Raw genomic sequence first — 27,143 nt, 5'->3', positions numbered from 1 at the left:
TTTCGGAGTTTGCCAAAAAAAAAAAAATTTAACTACTCATTGTGCTTGTATGTCTAGTATGTGATGAATAAATCTTGAATAGATTTATCGCAACTAGAGTGTAATTTATTAAATAATGGGTCCTGTTTTGATGGCTTAAAGTCTTTGAAAATGTTCGATGAGACTAAAAATTCACTTCAACCCTTTTGGCTAGATATTATTAATATGATTAATCAAATTTTATCAAAGAGGGGGCGTCTGGGTAGCGTAGCAGTCTATTCTGTTGCCTACCAACATGAGGATCGCCGGTTTGAATCCCCATGTTACCTCCAGCTTGGTTGGGCGTCCCTACAGACACAATTGGCCGTGTCTGCGGGTGGGAAGCCGGATGTGGGTATGTGTCCTGGTCGCTGCACTAGCACCTCCTCTGGTCGGTCGGGGCGCCTGTTCGAGGGGGAGGGGGAACTGGGGGGGAATAGTATGATCCTCCCACGTGCTACACCCCCCTGGTGAAACTCCTCACTGTCAGGTGAAAAGAAGCGGCTGGCAGCTCCACATGTATCGGAGGAGGCATGTGGTAGTCTGCAGCCCTCCCCGGGTCAGCAGAGGGGGTGGAGCAGCGACCAGGGTGGCTCAGAAGAGTGGGGTAATTGGCTGGATATAGTTGGGGGGAAATCCAAAAAAAGTAGAAGAAAAAAAATGTATCAAAGAAATTACCATTGGATCCTAAGCTTTGTATTCTATGTGTGTGTGTGTGTGTGTATAATATACACTCACTGGCCACTTTATTAGGTACACCTTGCTAGTACCGGGTTGGACCGCCTTTTGCCTTCAGAACTGCCTTAATCCTTCGTGGTATAGATTCAACAAGGTACTGGAAACATTCCTCAGAGAGTTTGGGCCATATTGACACGATAGCATCACGCAGTTGCTGCAGATTTGTTGGCTGCACATCCATGATGCGAATCTCCCGGTCCACCACATCCCAAAGGTGCTCTATTGGATTGAGATCTGGTGACTGTGGAGGCCATTTGAGTACAGTGAACTCATTGTCACTCATTGTCATCACAAGAAACCAGTCTGAGATGATTCGAGCTTTATGACATGGCGCGTTATCCTGCTGGAAGTAGCCATCAGAAGATGGGAACACTGGTCATAAAGGGATGGACATGGTCAGCAACAATACTCAGGTAGGCTGTGGCGTTGACACGATGCTCAATTGGTACTAAGGGGCCCAAAGTATGCCAAGAAAATATCCCCCACACCATTACACCACCACCACCAGCCTGAACCGTTGATACAAGGCAGGATGGATCCATGCTGTCATGTTGTTGACGCCAAATTCTGACCCTACCATCCGAATGTCGCAGCAGAAATCGAGACTCATCAGACCAGGCAACGTTTTTCCAATCTTCTATTGTCCAATTTTGGTGAGCCTGTGCGAATTGTAGCCTCAGTTTCCTGTTCTTAGCTGACAGGAGTGGCACCCGGTGTGGTCTTCTGCTGCTGTAGCCCATCTGCCTCAAGGTTCGACGTGTTGTGCGTTCAGAGATGCTCTTCTGCATACCTCGGTTGTAATGAGTGGTTATTTGAGTTACTGTTGCCTTTCTATCAGCTCGAACCAGTCTGGCCATTCTCCTCTGACCTCTGGCATCAACAAGGCATTTTCGCCCACAGAACTGCCGCTCACTGGATATTTTCTCTTTTTCGGGTCCATTCTCTGTAAACCCTAGAGATGGTTGTGCGTGAAAATCCCAGTAGATCAGCAGTTTCTGAAATACTGAGACCCGCCCGTCTGGCACCAACAACCATGCCACGTTCAAAGTCACTTAAATCACCTTTCTTCCCCATTCTGATGCTCGGTTTGAACTGCAGCAGATCGTCTTGACCATGTCTACATGCCTAAATGCATTGAGTTGCTGCCATGTGATTGGCTGATTAGAAATTTGCGTTAACGAGCAGTTGGACAGGTGTGCCTAATAAAGTGGCTGGTGAGTATATATATATTTTTTTTCAATTCAATTTATTGTCATTAAAAACAATGTGCAGGCACATGTTAAAAAATGAAATGAGGGCTGTGACTTCACCAACTAGTGCAAGACAGACACAGACAAACACAGCAAACAGTATAAAATATACACACATGAAGACCAAAAGCTAAAAATAAGTTAAAGTTAAAATAAGTTAAAAAAGAGAAAGAAATATATATGTGTGTGTGTGTGTGTGTGTGTGTGTGTGTGTGTATATATATATATAGGTGTGTGTGTGTGTATATACGTATATTTCTATAGGTCTATATATAGGTATTTAAATATCCTATCAACCATCACTTACAAAGCAAAGAGTTTGAATTCATAGACATGTATATGGTACAAGCTAAATGTATAATTGCCCTTAATTGGAAAAATGTTAATGGGCCAAGAATCGGAATGTGGATTAAAGAAACGGCTTCAAATATGCCAATGGAAAAGATGACGTATATTGTTAGACATAAACAAAATATTTTAGATGATATCTGGAGACCTTTTATGTACTTCTTAAGGCATAATGTTAATGTTGGTAACCTGATTCAGCAGGAACAAGCTATGAGGGAGTAGGCTACCATCAAGATCTTGTACATCGATCTAAGAAACAGCCTTTATTTATCTGTTTACTTTTCATTTAATTTTTTTTTCTTTTATGTCCCTACTCAGGTGATAGGAGGGGGGGGGGGTGATTGCTGTGTTTTATATAATTGTTATTCATTGAATATTCTGATTGTAATTTGCAAGCTAAAAAAAAAATTCCCTTCAAAATCTCATAAATTGACACAACAAAAAAGTTGTGTGCTGTGAAAATCCGTTTTGACCAGCACACTGAGGGAGTGGATGAGACGATTACTAAACATTCTCTTCCTAGCAAGTCAGCAGTGTTTTCAGCATTTAGCTCACAGGGTATTATTTCAAAATAAGACCCCAGCTACTTAAACATGAGCAGTTTACTCACGTGACTACTTGTTTTAGTTTTAATACCAGTCATTTGTGAAATCCTTCCATTCGTCCTTACAAACAAATTTATACTCAAGCTAAGCAAACTTAATGAGGAAATGCAGATGAGGTGTGTGTATTGGCCCGTGTGTATACATATATATTCTATTTTGTGCAGGGCTTACATTTGTAGGGCATTTATAAGGTATTCAAATATGTCATCCTTGGGCTGATGTCTCACCTGTGTGTGTTTGTGTGTGTGTGTGTGTGTGTGTGTGTGTGTGTGTGTGTGTGTGTGTGTGTGTGCGCGCGCGTGCGCGCATGCATGCATGCATGCATACATGCGCATGCATATGTGTGTACTTCCACATGTGGATGCATTTGCAGGCTGATGCACTGCCTGGTGTCAGTGGTGTTTCAGATGACCATACTTAGAGACCTGGAGAAGCTGGCCGGATGGGTCCGCATCGCCATCATTTACATCCTTAGTGGCATTACCGGAAACCTGGCCTCTGCACTGTTCCTGCCCTACAGAGCTGAGGTAGCCAACTCACACACACTCTCTCATATATATATATATATATATATATATAAGTCCATTGAGATGAACTTGTGAAGAACCAATGGTTGTTAAATCAAAACTCAGGGAAAAACAAACGTGGCCCTTAGACTTGGCGATGCAATACATGTTCACATTTGATTTTTTTTCTTCCTTAGAAAGGAAACGCTATACTAGTACTAACTGTTACATAGGGATGGGTACCGAAACCCGGTATTAAACAGGCAACGGTGCCAAATTATTAAAGACCGTAGTATTGATAAACTCTTGACGTTAACGGTTCTGCTATTGGTACTGGAGAAATTAATAAAATAAACTTCCTATTAATTTAGGCTACATAAATGTTATCTTGCACCTTTTATCTCACCAACTCCCCCCGTAGCTGTGGCTAAAAGTCAAAAGTGAAACTTAGATTACGTTTCAACGGATAACTTGATGAGGTTTGGTGCTTAATGATTTCAAACTGATTCCAGAAAAGCCCATCTGAAGTTTGTCTGCAATGGGCTGAATGGTAGTTATTTAACGGGGGTTTAATACAATTTTTCGAATATAATCAAATTTTCTTTCCACGCACAAAGTTGTTTCCCCGATTTTCAGGGAATATTTAAAATACATTATGGAAATTTCTGCTTTATTTTGGTATCGATTGTTGAAGCTAATTTAGTCCAAGTGTTAGATGCGGGTGTTGTGAGTTTTGAGTACTCTGGGCATTTAAGTAAGTAAATTCTTTATGAGGCAGTACAAGCCTGTTTCATGCCATATATATATATATATATATATAGTATATGCCCTGTGATGGCCTGGCGGCCTGTCCAGGGTGTCTCCCCACCTGCCATACAATGACTGCTGGGATAGGCTCCAGCATCCCTGCAACCCTGACAGCAAGATAAGCGGTTCGGATAATGGTGGATGGGTATACATATTATATATATATATATATAAATATATATATATAGTGTTTTTTTCGAAACCGTCAATGGTGTTGAGTGCTCGACTAATGAGGAGCAGAATATCAACACGGATACAGGAAAAAAGTATGTATGTGTATATATATATATACACACACACACATGTTAACCAAAGTAATGTGTCCATATCGGCATGCATGTAAGCAGACACGGTCAATTACATATGATAGCACAGAGACATAACCACACACAAACACTTCCACACATTCAGTTGCTGCTTGCTGTGAGTTTATTAATGTCCCTCTGTATACAGACACACAAATGAACACACACATGCACACACACACACTTGCACATGGGCTTGCAATCCTATTCCTATTCAAAAGGTAACAAACGTGCTTGCCCTCATCTGCACCCATTCTTAACAATTGTTGAGTTTTTCAAGCACCCGTTTACACACACCAGGCACACAACAATAGGCACACACACACACTGCTGATCTCCACTGAGCTGGCTGGATGTCTGGGGGTGAACGGTAGAGTGGTGCAGGGCTCGAGCCTGTTTTCCATTTGTCCAAATGCCTTCCTTTCCCTAAATTAGATTTGGGTGTAATGCACACTCCCTTGCGAAAAAAAAAGAAAAGGAAAAAAAAAGACTAAAAACACTACCAGATGTCATAACATTAAACATTAAGTTTGATGAATTTAAGGGTGCAAAAATGCTTTGAAATATCTTGCAGTTTAATGATAAAAGAAATTAACATCTAATTAAAGCTGATAGCCTAGCCAAACACGTGCTCACTGTGACGTATTCATCTTATTTAGTCGTTAATCATCATTCCTATCATAGTTTTTTGTTTTGAGCGAGCGATAGAGAAATCGTAACTGAAGACTCGACATTCATCTCCGCCTGCATCCCATCAAGTCGAATGCAGCCTTGACCACTCGTAATTCACGAGTTTAGATGAACTGTAGGCAAAGTTCATTTTTAAAAGTGGGTGAAATAACCAGTGTTCACACAATTCCCAAACAGCCGTAATCCCGGTTTCCAGTCATTAGTTTAACTCTGCTCAGATAAGCTCACTTACTCACAGGGATTTAGCGCATGCAGCAAATCACTGGACCAGTCCTAACTGCCCTCTCTAATGGGCAGACATTGGGTGAGGTTGAGGTGAGGTTGTTTTCATCTACCATCTATCCTTCAGACTTTCATCTGTAATCCAGAAGTTAATTTTCAGTTTAAAATCCCAGACAAATGATGTCATAACATCACCTTTGTCTGCAAAAATGTATGCAGAATTGAAAATAAAAACCCACAACTATTATAAGATGAAGTTGAAAGTCCATATCTATTAATTACATTCAGATTGAAACACGTGGGGGAGCGAAGGCTAGCCCGTCTGGTTCGATCCCACAGAAGAGCTACTGTAGCTCAGATTGCTGAAAAAGTTGATGCTGGCTATGATGGACAGGTCAAAACACATGCTGCATCTAACCGCAGACCCGTCAGAGCACCCATGATGACCCCTGTCCACTGTCAAAAGCACCTACAATGGATATGTGAGTGGCAAAACTGGACCATGGTGCAATGGAAGAAGGTGGCCTGATCTGAGTAATCACATTTTCTTTTACATCATATGGATGGACGGGTGCGTATGCGTTGTTTACCTGGGGAAAAGATGGCACCAGGATGCACTATGGGAAGAAGGCAATGTTCTGCTGGGAAACCTTGGGTCCTGGCATTCATGTGGGTGTTAACTTTGACACTTACCACCTCCCTAAACATTGTTGCAGACCAGGTACCCCCCTTCATGGCAACGGTATTCCCTGATGGCAGTGGCCTCTTTCAGCAGGATAATGTGCCCTGCCACACTGCAAAAATTGTTCAGGAATGGTTTGAGGAACATGACAAAGAGCTCAAGGTGTTGCCTTGGCCTCCAAATTTCCCAAATCTCAATCTGATTGAGCATTTGTGGGATGTGTTGGAAAAGCAAGTCCAATCCATGGAGGCCCCACCTCGCAACTTACAGGACTTAAAGAATCTGCTGCCAACATCTTGGTGCCAGATACCACAGGACACCTTCAGAGGTCTTGTGGAGTCCATGCCTCAATGGGTCAGAGCTTTTGTTTTGGTGGCATGAGGGGGACCTACACAGTATCAGGCAGGTGGTTTTAATGTTTTGGCTGATCTCTTGGTCCATGTAGAAATATGTGTCGCCAGCAGGATGGGGTTTTATTTCTGCTGGGATTTCTTCTTTCTCACTATGGGTTCTGTCTGATTTAGTATTATCCTTTCAATCCAGCTAAGCCTGCATACCAAGGACACCTACAGCTGCTATCAAATTCTCAAATCTCAGGTACAGTTCTATGACTCTGGCCCTGCACCTTGGCTGAACTCAGCATTTGAAAAGAACAGTGTTCGCTCACCTACATTTTTTGGCAAGTCCTTTACCCTCAGTGTGCCTTATAAGAAAGACCCACTTTCACTTTCAAAGATTAAATTAATGCCATTGTGTTGTTTAACAAAGTCTGCCCATAGCAGGTTAAATGGCTTTGAACGTGTTTTTAGTGGGGAAAATTATTACACAGGCTAGACATGGAACAGAAGCGGTGTCTGGTGATGCTGGCAAATTCAAACGGCCTCAGAAATTTGCTTATGAGTTCCACTGAAGTATAACCGCACACCCTGGAAAAATTAAAAACTGGAAGTTTATGGGCTGGTCTTCCAGTTATGGAAAACACCTGGAAAATTATAAAATTGATCAAATCTGGCTGGAAACATAATTGATCTCATTAAAATCGTCAAATTGGGTTATAGAATTGTATTTCTATCCACCACCAAGATTGCATATTCTTAATTTTAGCGTAGATGGCATAGTTTTAGCTCCTGAGATGTCACATCAGTGTGTGAGGTTTGGGCAGTATGTTCAGCTAAACATCACACCGTCCATTTAGAGACTGTTGAGACTTCCACTGATAGTTAATACTGAATAATATGACGTTCTGTCACCAACATATGTTTATCTAAGAAAAAGTCATGGAAAATGTCCTTGAAAAGTGCTGGAAGATAGTTTTTTTTTTTTTGCAAATAGTGGAAACCCTGCCGACAAACTTGCCTCCCATGATGGGTAGAGAATACTTCAATAACCTAAACAATGAAATGTGGAAAACTGCATTCATGTTAAACCCCTATTTAATGTTTTTCGTATAAAATTATTTATAGACTGACAAATTCACTCCCCCATTTTAACCTTTCAGTGTAACTGTGATTCCTGTTAGCGGCAAAAATGAACACCCCCCGCCCCACCACCACCACCACCACCACCCCAACAAGCTCATGTTTACCTGCGTCTCCTGCACAAGTTGATCCCAGGAAGAGCTCCCATCTGGCACCTGTGTGGATCTGAGGTGTCTTAATCCGTGGCCGTGCTGGCTTTCACGCACCAGGAATAGCCACCAGCAGCACACGCAAGGGCACAACACGAAGGGTGGTCAAGCCACTTGCATTTTGTGCGGATTATCCCTTTTCCCCGTAGCATTAAGGAGACCCTTGTGGATTTAACGACATCTGACTGATGAGGTCGTCAGCTGTGATTGAAACAATAATAATTATAATAACCCTATACTATAATAATGACCCTATACTAATTATACCGATAACCCTAACCAACCCTAATGACATGTTGGAATAGGTTTAAAATGAAGTGCAGATGATGTGTGGTGGAGCCTCAAAAACATTATGTGATAAATCTTTTGTTAATTTATTTTTCCCTTTTTCTTTTGGTAGTAATGTGAAGAAATTGCTAAGAAATAACAGTAAAGTGAAATCATTATGATAAGTTAGAAGTAGAATCACTGTGAAGCATTGTGTAATTATAGAGTAAAATTAAAGCAGAATAAAGAGGTTTGGTCAGTAATTATATGGGAATTTATAGTGAGTGGCGTAGCCCACATACAGGGTAAGACAGGTGGGTCATTTCTTCACATTACTATGTAATTTCTTAGCAATTTCTTCACAATTACTAGGTAATTAACGGCCTGTAAATTATAGGGTTAACTTTTTTTTTATTTCCAATTAAAACAGGATATTAGGGCAGGACAAAACATTAGGAGAGATGTGATTTGATAGGATGGTGCCAAACATTTAATGATGTTATTGGTTGCCTTGTTGCTCGCCTGCCTGCTCAGCCTTGGTGATGCAATCCCCAAAAAAACCTGGCTGTCAGAGGAAGTTAAGCTGATGAGTAAAAAACTGATTTTTTTTAATCATTATTTTTGGCATAAGTTGTTGAATAGATGAATGATATGACTGGGAAAATGAGCTAACAACGTTTAAAAAAGTCAGTTTTCATTTCACATTGTCTGAAAGTGACTCGGTGGCGCCCCCTCATTCTTTTGTTGGTTAAAAACTTTTCAAGATATACCTCATGTCTTTCTCTACCCACTGAAGGATATCCCCCTTTTTTTTTTTACTCATTCTTTTTGCTCTTTAGGGGAAAATAAATTTTCTCCAGCTGTTACTCTACTTTTCCAGTATTGTAGCGAAGGCAAGATTTACCATGGATAAATGTCAATGACGTGCACAGAATTGTCGACAAGCTTTCACCTGCACCTACCAGGAAATGGGTGAAAAATTTCAAGTTGTACTTATCAAGTTACGTTCACAATTATGAGGATGAGTGGATGGATAGACAGGATTGTGGACGTAATTCTGTGCATGTCATTGACATTTATCCGTGGTAAATCTTGCTGGCATCGCAAAAAATAGGCCATTGTCAATAGCACACGCCGACAAACAGGAAACTGCTGTGACCGCTGCAGTAGAAACCGGAAGTCAGTGGACTACAGTTATGCACAGAGTCAGTTGTGTGGGACAAAGCTCTACTGTGTGATCTTCTATGATCAGATCTTTAAAAAAAAAAAGAAAGTAAACTCACAAGACTAGCCTGACAGGGGGGTCACTTGACAACAAGGTGACTAGGAAGTTTAAGTCTTGAGAGATTAGACGTGTGTCACATGGCAGGGGGAATTGGATTGAGGAGCCATCATAGAGGTAGGTTTAGTCTTGAAATGCCACAGCTGTTTGTTGGTTGGCCTGTGAGCTGACTGGGAGTTGGACTGGTGCAAGCTGAAGCACCTGGTATGGCGTGACTTTACTTTCCATGAGCTCCTTAGCAGATCATTCCCATTCCTTCTCTAGCTTTTTTTTTTTTTTTTTTTTTTTTTGAAGGAGCCTGATATTCTACATCATTACAGGGTGATATTGAATACTGGATTCTGACTGATTAGTTAAAGCATTCTGTGGTTGGTTATTTCTGAATACAGGACCATTGTCAAGCTGTGGCCTCTTCACCATTCCTATTCCATTCCAAATTAATGCACTTCATGAGGCTTTTGTAGGATAATATCAGCAAGCTAAATATACAGAAAACAGTCCAGTCAAAATGACTTTAAATGATTATTGTCTGTCAATTTGAATAATAGTAAGTGTGATAATCCACACTGGGGTGCTCCTCTATTGAAAAATAATAACGCTTCGTGGAGACAAATACTTTCGATAGAAGACCACCTCATCGTGGATTAGCCCTCAAATGGAAATGGTTTAAAATGATCAACTGCTTATACTGTTCAAATAGCGCTGGAAGGAATCATTTCTATGCTAATGCCGTTTAAATAATCTGGTTATAGAGCACCTCCATAGCCGAATGGTTACACTGCATGCCACATTACCACATGGTCGCAACTGTCGCCTGTTCAATTCCAGGTGGCAACCTTTGTTACATGTCATACCCCCCCCCCCCCCATCTGCCTATTCACTATCGTTATCGAATAAAGTTGACGGACAAGATCAGGCAGGAGTCTCTGTGGACTATGATGTTCACGGATGACATTATTGTGATCTATAGTGAGAGTAGGGAGCAGGCTGAGGAAAGCCTGGAGAGGTGGAGGTATACAGCGGAGAGAAGAGGAATGAAAGTCAGTAGGAGCAAGATGGAATACATATGTGTGAATGAGAGGGAGGACAGCGGAATGGTGAGGATGCAAGGAGGAGAGGTGGTGAAGATGGATGAGTTTCAATACTTGGGGTCAGCTGTTCAAAGTAATGGGGAGTGCAGAAGAGAGGTGAAGAAGAGAGTTCAAGCAGGGTGGAGTGGGTGGAGAAGAGTATCAGGAGTGATTTGCAACAGAAGGAATGAGTGAAAGGGAAGGTTTACAAGATGGCCGTGAGACGAGCTGTGTTATATGGTTTGGAGACAGTGGCACTAACAAAAAGACAGGAGGCGGAGCTGGAGGTAGCAGAGTTGAAGATGCTAAGATTTTCATTGGGAGTGACGAAGATGAACATGATTAGGAACGAGTATATTAGAGGGACAGTTCAGGTTGGATGGTTTGGAGACAGCAAGAGCAGCAAGATTGAGATGGTTTGAACATATGTGGAGGAGAGATGCTGGCTATATTGGGAGAAGGATGCTGAAGATAATGCTGGCCGGGTAAGAGGGAAAGAAGAAGGCCAAAGAGGAGGTTTATGGATGTGGTGAGGGAAGACATGCAGGTGGTTGGTGTGACAGAGGAAGATGCAGACGACAGGATGAGGTGCAAACGGATAATCCGCTGTGGTGACCCCTAACGGGAGCAACTAAAAGAGGAGGAAGAAGAAGATATTTATATAAAAACAAAAAAATCTACCTCTAAACCCTTTTTCAAGTGGTGTGTGTCTCCTTCAACCTCGGGTCCTCTGCCAGAGGCCTGAGAGTTTGAGGGTTCTGCGCAGTATCTCAGCTGTTCCTGTTGGCTCTAGGCAAATTAGTGTTGGTCCAGATTGGGTAGGAGTGCAGATTTAATGTGTTTTAGGACCAGCCTCTCAAAACACTTCATTACAGTGGAGGTGAGTGTCACAGGTCTATAGTATTCAAGGCTGCTGATAGATGTTTTCTTAGGGACAGGTACAATAGTGGCAGACTTAAAGCATTTGGGGACAGTACCTAATGACAAGGAGAGGTTAAAGATGTTGCTGAAAACCTCCGCCAGCTGATCCACACAGTATCTGAGTGCCCTCCCTGGAATGCTGTCTGGGCCGGCGGCCTTCCTGGGATTGACACTGCGGAGCACTCCCCTGGCATCATCTGTGCTCACATGAAGTACCAGGCAGTTTGTGGTTGGTATCAGTACAGTCTCAGTCTCTGCCTCATACACCTCAAAATGGGCAAAGAAGTGGTTGAGTTCCTCAGCTAGTGAGTCACTGCTGCTGTTGCTGGTTGGGTCTTTGCTCCCTTTTTAGTTTGTGATGTGCTGAATGCCTTGCCATACACGTTGGGGGTCCCCCTCGCTGAAGTGTCCTTCAATTTTCTGCCTGTAAGCTGTGTTTGCCTCCTTGACGGCTCTCTTCAGGTTGGACCTGGCAACGCTGTATAGTTCAGCATTGCCAGACCTGTAGGCTGTGTCGCGGTCCCTCAGCAGCAGCTTGACATCTCTTGTCATAGGGGCGTCTGGGTAGTGTAGCAGTCTATCCCATTGCCTACCAACATGGGGATCGCCGGTTTGAATCCCCATGTTACCTCCGGCTTGGTTGGGCATCCCTACAGACACAGTTGGCCGTGTCTGCGGATGGGAAGCTGGATGTGAGTGTGTGTCCTGGTCGCTGCACTAGCACCTCCTCTGGTTGGTCGGGGTGCCTGTTCAGGGGAGGAGGAACTGGGGGGGAATAGCATGATCCTCCTATGCGCTACATCCCCCTAGCAAAACTCCTTAATGTCAGGTGAAAAGAATTAGCTGGCGACTCCACATGTATCGGAGGAGGCGCGTGGTAGTCTGCAGCCCACCCTTGATTGCAGAGGGGTCGAAGCAACAACCGGGACAGCTAAGAAGAGTGGGGTAATTGGCCAGGTACAATTGGGGAGAAAACATCCCTTGTCATCAGTGGTTTATTGTTTGGAAAGCATTTGATATGGTTGTCAACAGTCACGGTATCAATAGAGTTTTGTATGTAAAACAGGACAGTGGCTGTATCGTCTTCTGTCTTGATGTGCAAATAAACCCCAGTGAGTAAACTCAAAGCAGTCCTGAAGCTGCATGGAAGCCCTCTCAGGCCAAGTCTTTATGGTTCTCACAGAAGGCTTTTTTTTTTTTTGCTGATGAGAGGTCTGTATGCCAGAGTGAGAAAGATGGTCGGACCGGCCTAAGTGGGGGAGTGTGGAGACCTTGTGTCCTTTCTGATGTTACTGTAAACATGGTCCAGTGTAATCTGACCTCTCGTAGGACATGTCACATGTTGGTAAAATTTAGGAAGGACAGTTTTCAGACTACCTTGGTGTTACACTCCCCGTTAAAAGGTCCAGGGGATGAGGGGAAGTAACAAAGAAAATAAAAGTATCCCGGGGGAATAAGAAAGGTGGGAGGCAGAACCAGGTGTAAAAACAGATTTATTAACAAAATGAACTTTTAGTCAAACTACAGAATAAACAGGCAACTAAAGATGCTGGCTCTTAACTAACCAGACTTTAACCAAAACTCAGATCAAACCAAACCAAGAACACTAATAAGTTTCACCCTCCTTCTCAAGGAGTCTAGACACAAGAGCTTGCTCTCTGGTTGGCAACAATGGCCCACTGGCACTGTTGGGTGTCTCTCTCCAAGTTATATACCCAGCTGATGAGGAATTGGGGTCACCTGGGCTCAATCAGCAGCTCCACAGGAGGCGGGGCATCACCTGGAGAGGGAAAATTACAGACACACGGCACTAGGGCCGTAACACCCCCTCCCATAAGTACAAACCCTAGGTTTGTATATATGAGAGGGTAATCACATACACAACACACGGCACTGGGGCCGTAACACCCCCTCTTATAAATACATACTTTAGGTTTGTATCTGTAAGAGGGTAATTGCACACAAAAAAATTACACCATTGCTAATTACTTACTCCTCGTAAGTATGGATGGGGATAACATTTGCCGTTTTTCAAATTCACACCTTTTTGTATGGTAACCGGACAGGCATTTTACCTCGCGTTTATCAGTAGAACGGTAGGAATGCTGTTTGATGGGCACAGCACTACCAACGTCTAAGTCATGCTGTAAGACACTAGTACAGGACGGCACATCACCAAATAAAGTGGGAAAAGTGTGAAATAGACCGAGGACGTCACTTCGCTGCTCCACAGAGAGGTACGACAGGTGGGAGTTAACATCAGATAGAAAGTCAGAGTTGGTCAGCCTACCACTCCGTTGGCCACCAGAGGGCAGGTGGAGTCCATCATCAGGTAAGACACCGACACATACTAAGGAAGCAGACGTTTCGGGACTCGCCTGTGTCACCCCAGGAGTATTCCTGGGAAAGTAAGGTTTAAGCATGTTGACATGACATAACCGTGTCTTCCTCCTACGCTCAGGAGTGAGAATAATATAGTCTGTATCAGACACTTTTCTTTCCACCGCATATGGACCCAGAAATCGTGCAGTGAGGGCAGATCCAGGCACCGGCAGTAGGACGAGTACTTGGTCACCGGGACGGAACTGACGCGCCACTGCTTTACGGTCAAACTGTTTCTTCATTTTATCCTGGGAGGCGGAAAGGGCTTCTTTCGCCAGTAATGTTGCATTCTTGTGGGCTTTGGGCCCATCACTCGCTGACTCACCAACAGAGGACAACTTGTCCTCAGACAAGGCTGAAACAAACACCGAATCAGCCAGATCAACCTCTTTTGGCTGTTTCTGGACCTGAGCTCTAGTTAATGCACAGACCCCAAACACGCCAGGATGTTTCTTTGCCAAGTCATCAGACTCTGTCACAGACAAGGGAACGTCCATGACCTCAGGTGTGGGGTACACTTTCCCTCCTGCTATGTCGTTCCCCATGATGAAATCAACGCCGCTGACTGGTAAAGAGGCGCGAACAGCTACGGGAAACAAACCACTAACGAGTTTCGATTTCACATGGACACGATGAAGCGGTGCAGGCACAAAACTCATTCCGATTCCTCTCACAACAGCGCTCGCATCACAGGCAGAGTCTTTAGTCAAAGGCAAGACAGTAGCACGAATGACTGATTGGGAACCACCAGTATCTCTCAGGATAGTAACTGGACATTGATCTGCGGCTCTGCCGGTGAGCGATACAAACCCTTCAGAGATGAAAGGGCCGAAACACTCATCTGGCCCCTCGGCAAGGGAAGGTTGGTTAAGAGGGAACGTGGACATCGTTTTTATCAACCCCACCCCTTTTGGCTGTCTCGGGGCAGCTGCCTGCTGCTTCCGTTTCAAGGCCTCACAATCTGCCACCACATGTCCAGACTTATGACAAAAAAAAACTTTGTTTCTCCACCCTAGGATTTGGAGGGGTACTGACACGCGACATTTGGGTAACATGCAGGTTAGGATTTCGTGAGTCGCCGCCGCCGCGGGAGGAAATATTACGCAGCACAAAAACGCTTTTATGCGTTAGCGCGAACTCGTCCGCCAACACTGCTGCCTGATGCAGAGTGGACACTTTTTGCTCATTCAAATAAGTGACAATGCGGTCAGGCACACAGTTTTTAAAATCCTCCAACACTATCAGCTCTTTTAAGGACGCCAAGTCGTGGACCTCGCAAAGAGAAGGCTTTTTCCCCGCGCAAAGTCAGTATACATCTGATCTGGGCTTTTCCTGAGGCCTCTGAAACATTGTCGGTATGCCTCTGGCACCAACTCATATGCCCGCAGAATGGCACTTTTGAGTTTTTCATAGACAATGCTATCCACGGCGGGAAGTGAGGCGCAAGCTTCCAGAGCTTTCCCAGTTAGTTTACACTGGAGCAATATAGCCCAGGCATCCTGCGGCCAGCTCAAAGCGGCGGCTATGTGCTCAAACGCACCAAAGTAGGTTTCAACTTCGGCCTCACGGAACACAGGGACCAACGTGGTGTTTTTGCTCACATCAAAAGCGGCGGTAGAGCTTGGTGTCGGCAACTCACTCGTAACAGCCGAGCCAGGTCCTAACTGCAGCTCTAACTGTCGCATTTTGACGGCTGTCTCTGCCTCCAACTTCCTCAACTCCAACTCCCTACGAAGCTGAAGTTCCCTCTCCTTTTCCCTTTCCTCTTTTTCCAACTGGAGACAAGCAAGACGGACTTTTAACCGCACATCCAGTTTAGAACCAGGCGTGGACTCTACGGAGAAAGGTTCAAAGGGGGGTAGGGTAACCGGTTTCTTCTCTGTCACACCACGGGAACCCGGAGTAAAACTAATTGGTATTTGCTCAGCCGGCTCCTCTGCCGGAGAATCAGAGCGGCTGTCAGCTGAGAACAATGCGGCTTCACTACGAGGCGCCGGTAAGCTAAGAATCCCTCCAACAATTAGCGCATCTATAAGCGCAGCTTTCAGGTCCCTTTTAGAAAGAGAACCTGAGATGGAGATGCCATAATGCACCGCAATATCATATAGCTCTTTTTTCCTACAATCATCCAGCTGAACTAATGTAGGATTAGCTGTAAATTCACACAAATCAAACGTAGCCATAGTTGAGAACACCACAACACCACGTACGGGCCTCAGCTACCACCACTCAACCTCACACCTTCAAAAGGTCACATCCGCCAGTGGCAAATTACGGCAAGCTGAAATTAGACGCATGGCTAGCCCAACAAACAAACTTACCCCATTCCTACCTGGTTGAAGCTTCGCCTATCTGTCTTCTCGGAGCGTGCCGGGCTCGGGGCGGCTTTAAAAGCTGAACTTCGGCGGCCTGAGCCCCAAAAAGCCTACCCCCGCCAGGGAGCGTTGTCCCCACCCAGGATTACTCCTAAAACAAGAAAGGCAAAATAACAAAAGAGTGTCTGATGGAAGGACTGGACACAGTCCAGCTGGACACCCCTATTCTAACCAGGGAAGCGGTCTGAAATGCCAAACGAATTTACAATATTCACCGTAGCCACCACTGGAGACAAGCTGAACACAGCAACAATTAACACACAACAGGAATCCACCTCCTTACGGTCTTATTCAAAGAATAATGATCCCGGAAGAGCCCCCAATTGTTACTTTCCCCGTTAAAAGGTCCAGGGGATGAGGGGAAGTAACAAAGAAAATAAAAGTATCCCGGGGGAATAAGAAAGGTGGGAGGCGGAACCAGGTGTAAAAACAGATTTATTAACAAAATGAACTTTTAGTCAAACTACAGAATAAACAGGCAACTAAAGATGCTGGCTCTTAACTAACCAGACTTTAACCAAAACTCAGATCAAACCAAACCAAGAACACTAATAAGTTTCACCCTCCTTCTCAAGGAGTCTAGACACAAGAGCTTGCTCTCTGGTTGGCAACAATGGCCCACTGGCACTGTTGGGTGTCTCTCTCCAAGTTATATACCCAGCTGATGAGGAATTGGGGTCACCTGGGCTCAATCAGCAGCTCCACAGGAGGCGGGGCATCACCTGGAGAGGGAAAATTACAGACACACGGCACTAGGGCCGTAACACTTGGTAAAAGTTTCCAGCCACAACAAAAATCCCATCAGGGTGAGCAGTCTGTAGTTTATTAATGGCTATTAGCAGTATGCCCAAAGCTGTCTTGGTGTTAGCGCACCTCAACTTCAAGAACTGATTCCCAGAAAGTTAAATCAGTTCATCTGGACACGTTTATTGAGAGAGAAATATTTCATCACTCGTCTAAGTGAATTCATCAGTCTCCGCTGACTGCAGGTATCCCTAACTTTATAAACAGCACAGTTGCATAACGATCAAAACTGGCACAGTTGCATCACAACTGAAACCAGCAATAGGTTTCATATGCAAATTGCCATGACCATTAATTAGAATTGCAGTGGCCACGTGTACTGTCCACAGAGGATTGGGATTAGTTGCGATCACAGCATTGTAAGGTGGTGACAGGTGTACTCTTAGCTCCCCTCCCCCTTCAGTTCAGGGATGATCATTCCCTCTTCACATAGATGGCCTCTTTGACTTCCAGTTCAAACCAGCATTCCTCCCTATCAAGGATGTGCCCATCCTCATCCTTGAAAGAGCAGCATACACTACATTGCTCTGTTTGTGCCAGGGGACCAAATACTTGGGGTGGACCAATTTCTGGCGCAGCTTGTTTTGGGGTTTGAAAGCAACTGAGATGCTGTGTGTGGAAAATATGCATCTCAACTGTTCCAACAGTCCCACCACATACAGAATCACCACTGGTTTACGCTTGGACAGCTGTTGTCCTTTTCCTTACTTCGATCGGCTGGTGCACTGTTTGGGCGTCTTCTTGGCTTTGACAAACACCCAACACCTTTGATAACCACACTTACCCAGGGCCTGTTGAATGTGGGATTTCTCCCCTTCCCCGGCCACTGTGTCTGTCGGTGGGGACGTTGTCAGCTCAGTGGTGCAGCATCCTGATGACTCCTAGTTTGTGCTGCAGTGGATAATGAGAGTCAAACCTTAAGTACTGATCAGTATGTGTTGGTTTACGACAAACATCAACAATCAAATGTCCCCCATCACCAAACTGCAATATCATAGTCTAAGAAGGCTAACCTGCCATTCGCTGGTTTCGGTTGTGATGGAACGCTGTTCTTTTCGGTCATTATGCAGCATTGCTGTTTATAAGGTTAGGGATAACTGCAGTCAGCAGAGACTGACAAAGTCACTTAGATGAGTGTTGAAATGTTTCTCCCACATAACATCGTGTCCTGATTCAACTTTTTGGGATTTCCTTACCTGGATTATTGAGTATGAATCAAGACATTCTAGAATTGACCGTTCACTTGCTGCCTAATATATCCCACCCCTTGACAGGTCAAGTCAAATGAAGTCAATTTCATTTGTATAGCCCAATATCACAAATTGACAGGTGCCATTGTAACGAAATAATCAATGTTATTCACTTACCTGTCAGTGGTTTTAATGTTTTGGGTGATCGGGGTGTGTGTGTGTGTGTGTGTGTGTGTGTGTGTGTGTGTGTGTGTGTGTGTGTGTGTGTGTGTGTGTGTGTGTGTGTGTGTGTGTAGTTCATTTAGCACTTGTGTAAATAATTCATCAGAGGAAATTAATTCAGGATAATAATTTATGGATTATTCCGCATGCAACTGTAGCCGTTGACATTGGAGGTCAGACTCCTCATCACATACTGCATGGTAAGAGCTGTTTATAAGAACTGAATAATGTGAGAAAGCAGCTTCATATATGAATAAGGATGAGATGAACCCCTTTGTTAGCCCAAATTATGTTAAAAAGATTTTAAGGTAAGTATAAAGGAAAACTGATTCCCCCACCTTGCCCCTTGATGATAATAATCGTGTAAACGACCTCTTTGTAAAATGAGCAGCTGACACCGAAATTCACCATCAACGTTGAACACTATTCAGTGTTGCAACATTTTCATATACCTCATATCAAACACCGTTCACCTTTAAAATACTAAAAAGTCACGGTGAATCAAAAAAAACCAAAAACAACCTGGGCTGCCCTTATAATTATTCTTTTTTTAATTATTTTAATTATTCTTATTTTTTATAATTATCTTTTTAGGGTCTTCTCAAAACTGGTCATTTTCAGACAAGGGTAATGATCCTCAGTAGCACATGGTTAGCACGTCACAGTCATCTTTCAGTCCACACAAAACGTCTTAGAGAGGCGTGTTTGGATCGTGTTGGCCGCCCTCATGTCCGAGGTGCATGAGGCCAGAGGGCCCTCGTTTCCATCTGACTCCACCCTCCTTTCTCTGCTCTCATGATGGTCAACTGTCCTGACAGATTAGCCATCTGGCTAACGCCCAGCCAAGCCTCCCAAATGAGTCCTGACGTCACTGTAATCTGTACAACTTTAGTCTGACCCAAGCCTGATGGCGTATCGTCAAAACTAGATCTGGAATAAAACTCAACAAAAGCTTGGGGAAAATCGATAGCTCATTTCTTGGCTATAAATCCACTATTACTATTGCCTTGGGCAGCTCAGTCTCTGTTTTTGAGCGTGGAAAACTCGTTTAAGATTTTGAAAAATAGAAAATTAAGACACTAAAGCAAAAGGCATGTCAATATCTTATGACGTGCATTTGATCTCTAATATTATGTTAATGCCACAAAGCTATCAAAACACATTTTCCCCACACCATCGTTCAGCAGTACAGTGATTGTGTGCATTGAGATGTCATAGTTTTTTCCACTGAAAATGCTGAAACAGATTTAACAGAACTATAGATATTCTGCACTGTTCATCATGAGTGAGAATGAGTAAGTGTAAAATTCGTTCATATGAACCCGTTGCTGAGATTTAATGGTAAGCGTGAATCTCTGCCACCTTAGCTCCATGCCTGTGTTTGTTTTCATTCTTAGCAAAATAATTCATCAAATCTTTTATATCACAATAAACAGGAAGGCTCCTGCACAATCAAACAAAAGGAGTACTGGCAATACAAACACCACACTTCCTGATCAGTGTTTAAGTTATCGCAATTACCTCATGTTCTATTAACACTCACAGACCGATTCTCAATTCTGCTGGGAGAATTGTTCCGGTAGGAGGGATTTTCATTGGCATCCACCAACGCACTTCACTTCTAATGAATATATCAGGATTGCACACACGTCTCTAGTCCCCCTGCTTTCCATATTACCAAATGGAGGTGTTTTCCCCCCCCTATCTTGTTAAGAGGAGCTTAGTCTCCTCCTCTAGCTAAGACACTACAATGGATGCACACTGTAATGGCACTATTTCCACTGTGGCAATGTACCAACAGCTTATGCAAGAAAAAGCTGTGCTGTTTATTAATGTAAAGGTCAGCCAAAAGCCATGTATCAGCAGATTACCGGTGTTCCTAAATATGAAATGTAAATGATACCATGTCTCACAACTTGAGATATAGATGATTCCCCAATGCCCATTGTAAAAGGTAGGGGTCTAGTCTTGTTGATCAAGAACTTGCTGTCCGGCAGCATTTCCAAGATTGCACCCGAGTGAAATGTGTGTGCGTGCGTGTGTGTGTGTGTGTCTGTCTCTCTCTCTCTCTCTCGTTCCTTTCTCTTCCAGGTTGGTCCAGCAGGCTCTCAGTTTGGTCTACTCGCTTGCCTCTTTGTGGAGCTGTTCCAGGGCTGGCAGATACTAGAGAAACCCTGGAAGGCCTTCCTCAAACTGCTGGGCATCGTCCTCTTCCTCTTCATGTGCGGCCTGCTGCCATGGATTGACAACATCGCACACATCTTTGGTTTCCTTAGCGGCCTGCTGCTCTCCTTTGCCTTCCTGCCCTACATTACCTTCGGGACGTTTGACAAGTACCGGAAACGCATCCTAATCGTTTTCTCTATGCTGGTCTATGTAGGGCTGTTCTCCTCCCTCATCGTGTGGTTTTACATCTACCCCATCAATTGGCACTGGTTGGAACACCTCACTTGCCTACCCTTTACCAGCAAGTTTTGTGAGAAGTACGACATAGACCACGACATCAACCATGTGGTGCACTAGCCGCTAGCCATAATGCTGTAGCTGGCCCTGCCGTTTTACGCGCTAGCAAATCACTTCACTTTACAGCAAAGGTCAATGATTTTTTTTTTCAGGTCAAGTCAATACCGTCTTACGAATGCAAATGGTGCTGGGCTTTTCTTTTTTTTTACCGTTTGATGATTAAAGAACTTGAACTAGTTTGGGTTCATGGGAATGGGGCGGTGGTTCTATCTCAGGCTGCTGACCTGGTTACTGCTCCATAGATCGTAATCATTTGCTAACGGGTCATCAGAATAAAGGGACAGGAAAAGAGATCTCCTGCAAACCAAAGCTACAGAGAGCTTGAAGGGACCTAAACAAAGACTTGAAAAGTTAGAAATGGTTGGCTTGTTGACTCTGTGAAGGGTCATGTCACAAATCCAAGAAGCTTTGAAGACATTTCAAGTTCATTGCACCTCGATTTAAAACGTTATTTCACCTAAACTGTATGGAAGCATGGCTGCAGTTATGACTGGGGGTGCTGATTAAGAATACTTATGGCGTAAGAACTAATTTGTACAAATGTGCACCTCGTTATTTGATCAACGTGGATCCCTCCTGTTTTTACCACGTCTCGGGTTTTCTGCAACCTTAAATGTTTTTCACAATCACTACAAGACATAGAATGTCACTTTGTTCTGCAGCAATTTAATATATCGTTATAAAAAAGTTGTTACAGCAATTAAGCACATTCACATTTACAAGTTTGTTTTAATGTTCAAAAATGTGTCTTTTTTTTCTAGTTCCCAATAACATTCGGGAGCAGTTAATACTGTGATTTAAGTTTGATAACAGGCCTAAGTATCAGCTTGCAGCCAAAATGAAAAAGTGGAGTGAAATATCTACTTCAGAAAGACAAAATAATTAACTACCTGAAGCATGAATTTCATCCAGAACCACTAGCTGCCTTACTATTTACATTTAACATATTAATGTCATTGTAATTTCAAATAATATTTACAATCATACTGATACTGGGGACTTTTCTTTCTTATCAGAATCATTTTACAAGCCTCTCATGCATTTTATTTTCAGTTTTTCATGTACAGACATGGCAACATCACTGCCACAGGTTTTAAGTTAGGCACTCCTTATCATAACATTTACATTGGACCCATTTATTAACAATCACAGTTGTGCCTAAACCACTTTGGAGATGTACATTTCTGGAATGACAGAGTTTAACAATGAGTTAGTCTGTGACTAATTCAGTTAAGGGGCATTTCAGTTATTTCTAAGCAAGTGTTTTTAACCTCCTTGTATTATGTGCATGCAAATCATCCATGTACGTAGTGTCTGTGCCTTGTCAGATGGTCACTGACTTGTCATGTACGTTATACCCGAGCCATATGCTGTTTGAGAATTGTGCAAGTCTAGTTTTGTTTTATCACCTTTTTTTTTCCTTTCCGTTAATTTATGCTAAAGAATTTCACCAATAGGAAACACTACGAGATGCAGGATTGAGATGCAGTGAGCGATTTAAAAGGCGAAAAACTAAGATGCAATATCTTCCTAGTGGTTATTTTTACAAATTAGAAACCAAATCTTGTGCCGTGTACACTTTACATTCAGAAATTTTGATTGGCACCAGAATGGGTTGTTGGACTGCTTTGCTAAAACTAACAAGAGGTTTTTCCTAATGTAGGCCAGGGTCACTAAGTTTCTGATGTGTCCCAGGGGTCATAAAGTTTGAGTCACAGATTAAATTTGTTTTTCTTAAAGCCCACAATTCTGACAAATCCTTAACTGCTAGGAAATCGAGGTGGATTACTCTGGTGTGGTGGATTATATGACTTGTTCTGAGGAGGCTTTGCTAAGTCTCTTAACTCCCTGCTTGACTGATGCTGTCGATAAAATGTGTAAGTCAGATGATGTGGAGGATATGTTTTATACAGGACAACCAAATCATTTTAAAAATGTTTTGTTCATAATGTCTGATTTTGGATTCTCATTTTGTCACTCTTCTCATGTTGCTAATCTGTCCTTGCAAATGGGGAGGAGGTCCAGACTGTCGCCAGCTGCGTTTTAGGAAACCCGCAGTGCCTTTTGAATCGAGTCGCTGTGATTTGCATTGCATTATTTCAATTCCCATTAACATTACTGTATGCAGCTGTTCTGTTGCCACATCTGCATTGGGACCAACTGAACTTGTCGTTTCTATTTATTTGAATAAAAAGGTGAATGTTTTGAAAGAATGTTTGGCCATGGTCAAGGTACTGTTTTATGATGTTTCATTTTTATATGATAAACCTGAAAGGTTTTATGTGAAAGAAATCCACAAAATAAATGTCTTGTAATCATAAACTGTGTGCGTTTGTTAATTTATGTATGGATTTTGATTTTAGCCTGTTCCTCTATGGCTTGGTAAATGACACGTACAGCACTGACAAAGCATTAACATGTGCTTTGACATACACTATATGTACAAAAGTATTTGGACACATGGCCATTACTCCTACAGGAGTTTTTATGACATCCCATTCTAGATCCATAGGCATTAATATGGAGTTGTTCCTGCCTTTGCAGCTATAACAGCTTCCACTCTTCTGGGAAGGCTTTCCACAAGATTTTGGAGTGTGTCTGTGGGAATTTTTACCCATTCATCCAGAAGAGCATTTGTGAGGTCAGGCACTGATGTTGAACAAGAAGACCTGGCTCGCAATCTCCCTTCTAGTTTATCCCAAAGGTGTTCAGTGGGGTTGAGGTCAGGGCTCTGCAGGCCAGTCAAGTTCTTCCACACCAAACTCACCCAACCGTGTCTTAATGGACCTTGCTTTGTGCACTGGGACACAGTCATGCCAGAACAGAAAAGGGCCCTCCCCAAACTGTTCCCACAAAGTTGGAAGCATAGACTTGTCCAAAATGTCTTGGTATGCTGAAGCATTACGATTTCCCTTCACTGGAGCTAAGGGGCCAAGCCCAACCCCTGAACAACAACTCCATACCATTATCCCTCCACCAAACTTTACAGTTGGTACAATGCAGTCAGGCAGGTAATGTTCTCCTGGCATCTGCCAAACCCAGACTCATCCATCAGACTGCCAGACAGAGAAGTGTGATTTGTCACTTCACCGAACACGTTTCCACTGCTCCAGAGTCCAGTGGCAGCGTGCTTTACACCACTCTATCTGAGGCTTGATATTGTGCTTGGTGATGTAAGGCTTGCATGCAGCTGCTCGGCCATGGAAACCCATTCCATGAAGCTCCCGGCACACAGCTTTTGTGCTGATGTTAATGCCAGAGGAAGTTTGGAACTCTGCAGTTACTGAGTCAGCAGTGTTGGCGACTTTTACACACTATGTGCCTCAGCACCCGTCGACCCCGCTGTGTGACTTTACATGGTCTGCCACTTCGTGGCTGAGTTGCTGTTGTTCCTAAACGCTTCCACTTTTCAATACCACTTACAGTTGACCGTGGAATATCAAGCAGGTAAGAAATTTCACGAACTGACTTAGTGCAAAGGTGGCATCCTATGACAGTACCACGCTTGAATTCACTGAGCTCTTCAGAACGACCCATTCTTTCACAAATGTTTGTAAATGCAGACTGCACGGCTAGCTGCTTGATTTTATATACCTGTGGCAATGGGTCTGAATGAAACACCTGAATTCAATGATTAAGAGGTGTGTCCCAATACTTTTGTCCATATAGTGTATAAGAAATATATTTAATATACACTACCGTTCAAAAGTTTGGGATCACCCAAACAATTTTGTGTTTTCCATGAAAAGTCACACTTATTCACCACCATATGTTGTGAAATGAATAGAAAATAGAGTCAAGACATTGACAAGGTTAGAAATAATGATTTGTATTTGAAATAAGATTTTTTTTACATCAAACTTTGCTTTCGTCAAAGAATCCTCCATTTGCAGCAATTACAGCATTGCAGACCTTTGGCATTCCAGCTGTTAATTTGTTGAGGTAATCTGGAGAAATTGCACCCCACGCTTCCAGAAGCAGCTCCCACAAGTTGGATTGGTTGGATGGACACTTCTTGCGTACCATACGGTCAAGCTGCTCCCACAACAGCTCAATGGGGTTCAGATCTGGTGACTGCGCTGGCCACTCCATTACCGATAGAATACCAGCTGCCTGCTTCTGCTCTAAATAGTTCTTGCACAATTTGGAGGAGTGTTTAGGGTCATTGTCCTGTTGTAGGATGAAATTGGCTCCAATCAAGCGCTGTCCACTGGGTATGGCATGGCGTTGCAAAATGGAGTGATAGCCTTCCTTATTCAGAATCCCTTTTACCCTGTACAAATCTCCCACCTTACCAGCACCAAAGCAACCCCAGACCATCACATTACCTCCACCATGCTTAACAGATGGCGTCAGGCATTCTTCCAGCATCTTTTCATTTGTTCTGCGTCTCACAAACGTTCTTCTTTGTGATCCAAACACCTCAAACTTGGATTCATCCGTCCACAACACTTTTTTCCAGTCTTCCTCTGTCCAATGTCTGTGTTCTTTTGCCCATCTTAATCTTTTTCTTTTATTGGTCAGTCTCAGATATGGCTTTTTCTTTGCCACTCTGCCCTGAAGCCCAGAATCCCGCAGCCGCCTCTTCACTGTAGATGTTGACACTGGTGTTTTGCGGGTACTATTTAATGAAGATGCCAGTTGGGGACCTGTGAGGCGTCTGTTTCTCAAACTAGAGACTCTAATGTACTTATCTTCTTGCTCAGTTGTGCAACGCGGCCTCCCACTTCTTTTTCTACTCTGGTTAGAGCCTGTTTGTGCTGTCCTCTGAAGGGAGTAGTACACACCGGTGTAGGAAATCTTCAATTTCTTAGCAATTTCTCGCATGGAATAGCCTTCATTTCTAAGAACAAGAATAGACTGTCGAGTTTCAGATGAACGTTCTCTTTTTCTGGCCATTTTGAGCGTTTAATTGACCCCACAAATGTGATGCTCCAGAAACTCAATCTGCTCAAAGGAAGGTCAGTTTTGTAGCTTCTGTAACGAGCTAAACTGTTTTCAGATGTGTGAACATGATTGCACAAGGGTTTTCTAATCATCAATTATCCTTCTGAGCCAATGAGCAAACACATTGTACCATTAGAACACTGGAGTGATAGTTGCTTGAAATGGGCCTCTATACACCTATGTAGATATTGCACCAAAAACCAGACATTTGCAGCTAGAATAGTCATTTACCACATTAGCAATGTATAGAGTGTATTTCTTTAAAGTTAAGACTAGTTTAAAGTTATCTTCATTGAAAAGTACAGTGCTTTTCCTTCAAAAATATGGACATTTCAATGTGATCCCAAACTTTTGAACGGTAGTGTATAATTTAATATTAATATATTTTTTCTTTTAGCATTAGCATTGCAATCTGTGTCATCTCACATGATATCCAAACAGATCTTATCCATTCACACCCATCATGTTTTCCAACAATATTAAGTGTATTCAACTCGACTGAGAATACTTTTACTGACATCTTTCTGGTGTCTTGAGGGTGTGAATTCAACAGGAATCTAGATAACCCTACTCCTGTCTATTTTATGTTTTCCTTCTGGGTCCAATCTCAGTATCATACATTACAAAATATTTTCCAAGAATGTATCACAGCTTTTATTGATTCCGACCCAACATTATCCCAGCCCATCACTCCTTTCTATTTTTAAGCCATATAAAATGTCTACTATGCTAAATGGCGAACAGAAAAAAGCTTAATAAACATGAGAAAATAAAACCTTTATTTTCTATAGAACAAGTTTATATATATATATGATCATTTATGTCTTGATTCAAGGCTTATGGAGGCAAACGTGAGTTTCTACAGAGCGGGGGTTCAACATGTGGTCCTATAAAGACGACTGGCAAATCTTCAAAGCTGATATACTTGTGCAGTTTATCATCAAACATTCAATTTTACATGGTTGGCTGTATTGCACTGTACTCTTTGGTATACAATATTTTACATTTCTAAATTTCTCAAAACATTGCACCAAAGGCATGTAGCCCGTTGGTGCTCTCGAAACATACCGTATTTACCACGTTTGCGAAGGCATTTGGGATGAGTAAACGAGTAAATACTGGAAAGTTTACAACTGTTGTAACTGTCAGAGAAAGAAAGCAGCATTTAACAAGTTCTTCCCAACCGTACAATAAATGTCGAGTTTCTGGAAGGTCAGCTTTAGAGGCTGGCTGACAAGCTGACTCGGTTTCTTTTTTGTTTACCTTTATTGGACAGCTACAGTGAGGAGGCAGACAGGAAGTGGGAGGGGGAGGGCATACAAGCAAGGTTTTTTTTTGTTTTTGTTTTTTTACAAACAAGCA

General features: G+C 43.0%; 1 protein-coding gene across 3 annotated transcripts in view; it reads left to right on the top strand.

Annotated features, from left to right (window-relative positions):
- The window catches only part of LOC130112276 (inactive rhomboid protein 2-like), a 91,119-nt gene extending 67,974 nt beyond the window's left edge, over positions 1–23,145 (top strand). For all 3 annotated transcript variants that reach the window (XM_056279567.1, XM_056279568.1, XM_056279569.1), the window contains 2 exons: positions 3,333–3,486; positions 20,403–23,145. In XM_056279567.1, coding sequence (XP_056135542.1) covers positions 3,333–3,486; positions 20,403–20,834 — 586 coding nt within the window. In that variant the 3' untranslated portion in view covers positions 20,835–23,145. The remainder of the gene's footprint in view (positions 1–3,332; positions 3,487–20,402) is intronic.
- Positions 23,146–27,143: the final 3,998 nt, after the last annotated feature.

Source organism: Lampris incognitus, chromosome 5 (assembly GCF_029633865.1).
Source record: "Lampris incognitus isolate fLamInc1 chromosome 5, fLamInc1.hap2, whole genome shotgun sequence".
In the NCBI taxonomy this organism is placed as follows: Eukaryota; Metazoa; Chordata; class Actinopteri; order Lampriformes; family Lampridae; genus Lampris; species Lampris incognitus.
This window is presented reverse-complemented; position numbering and strand designations above follow the sequence as displayed.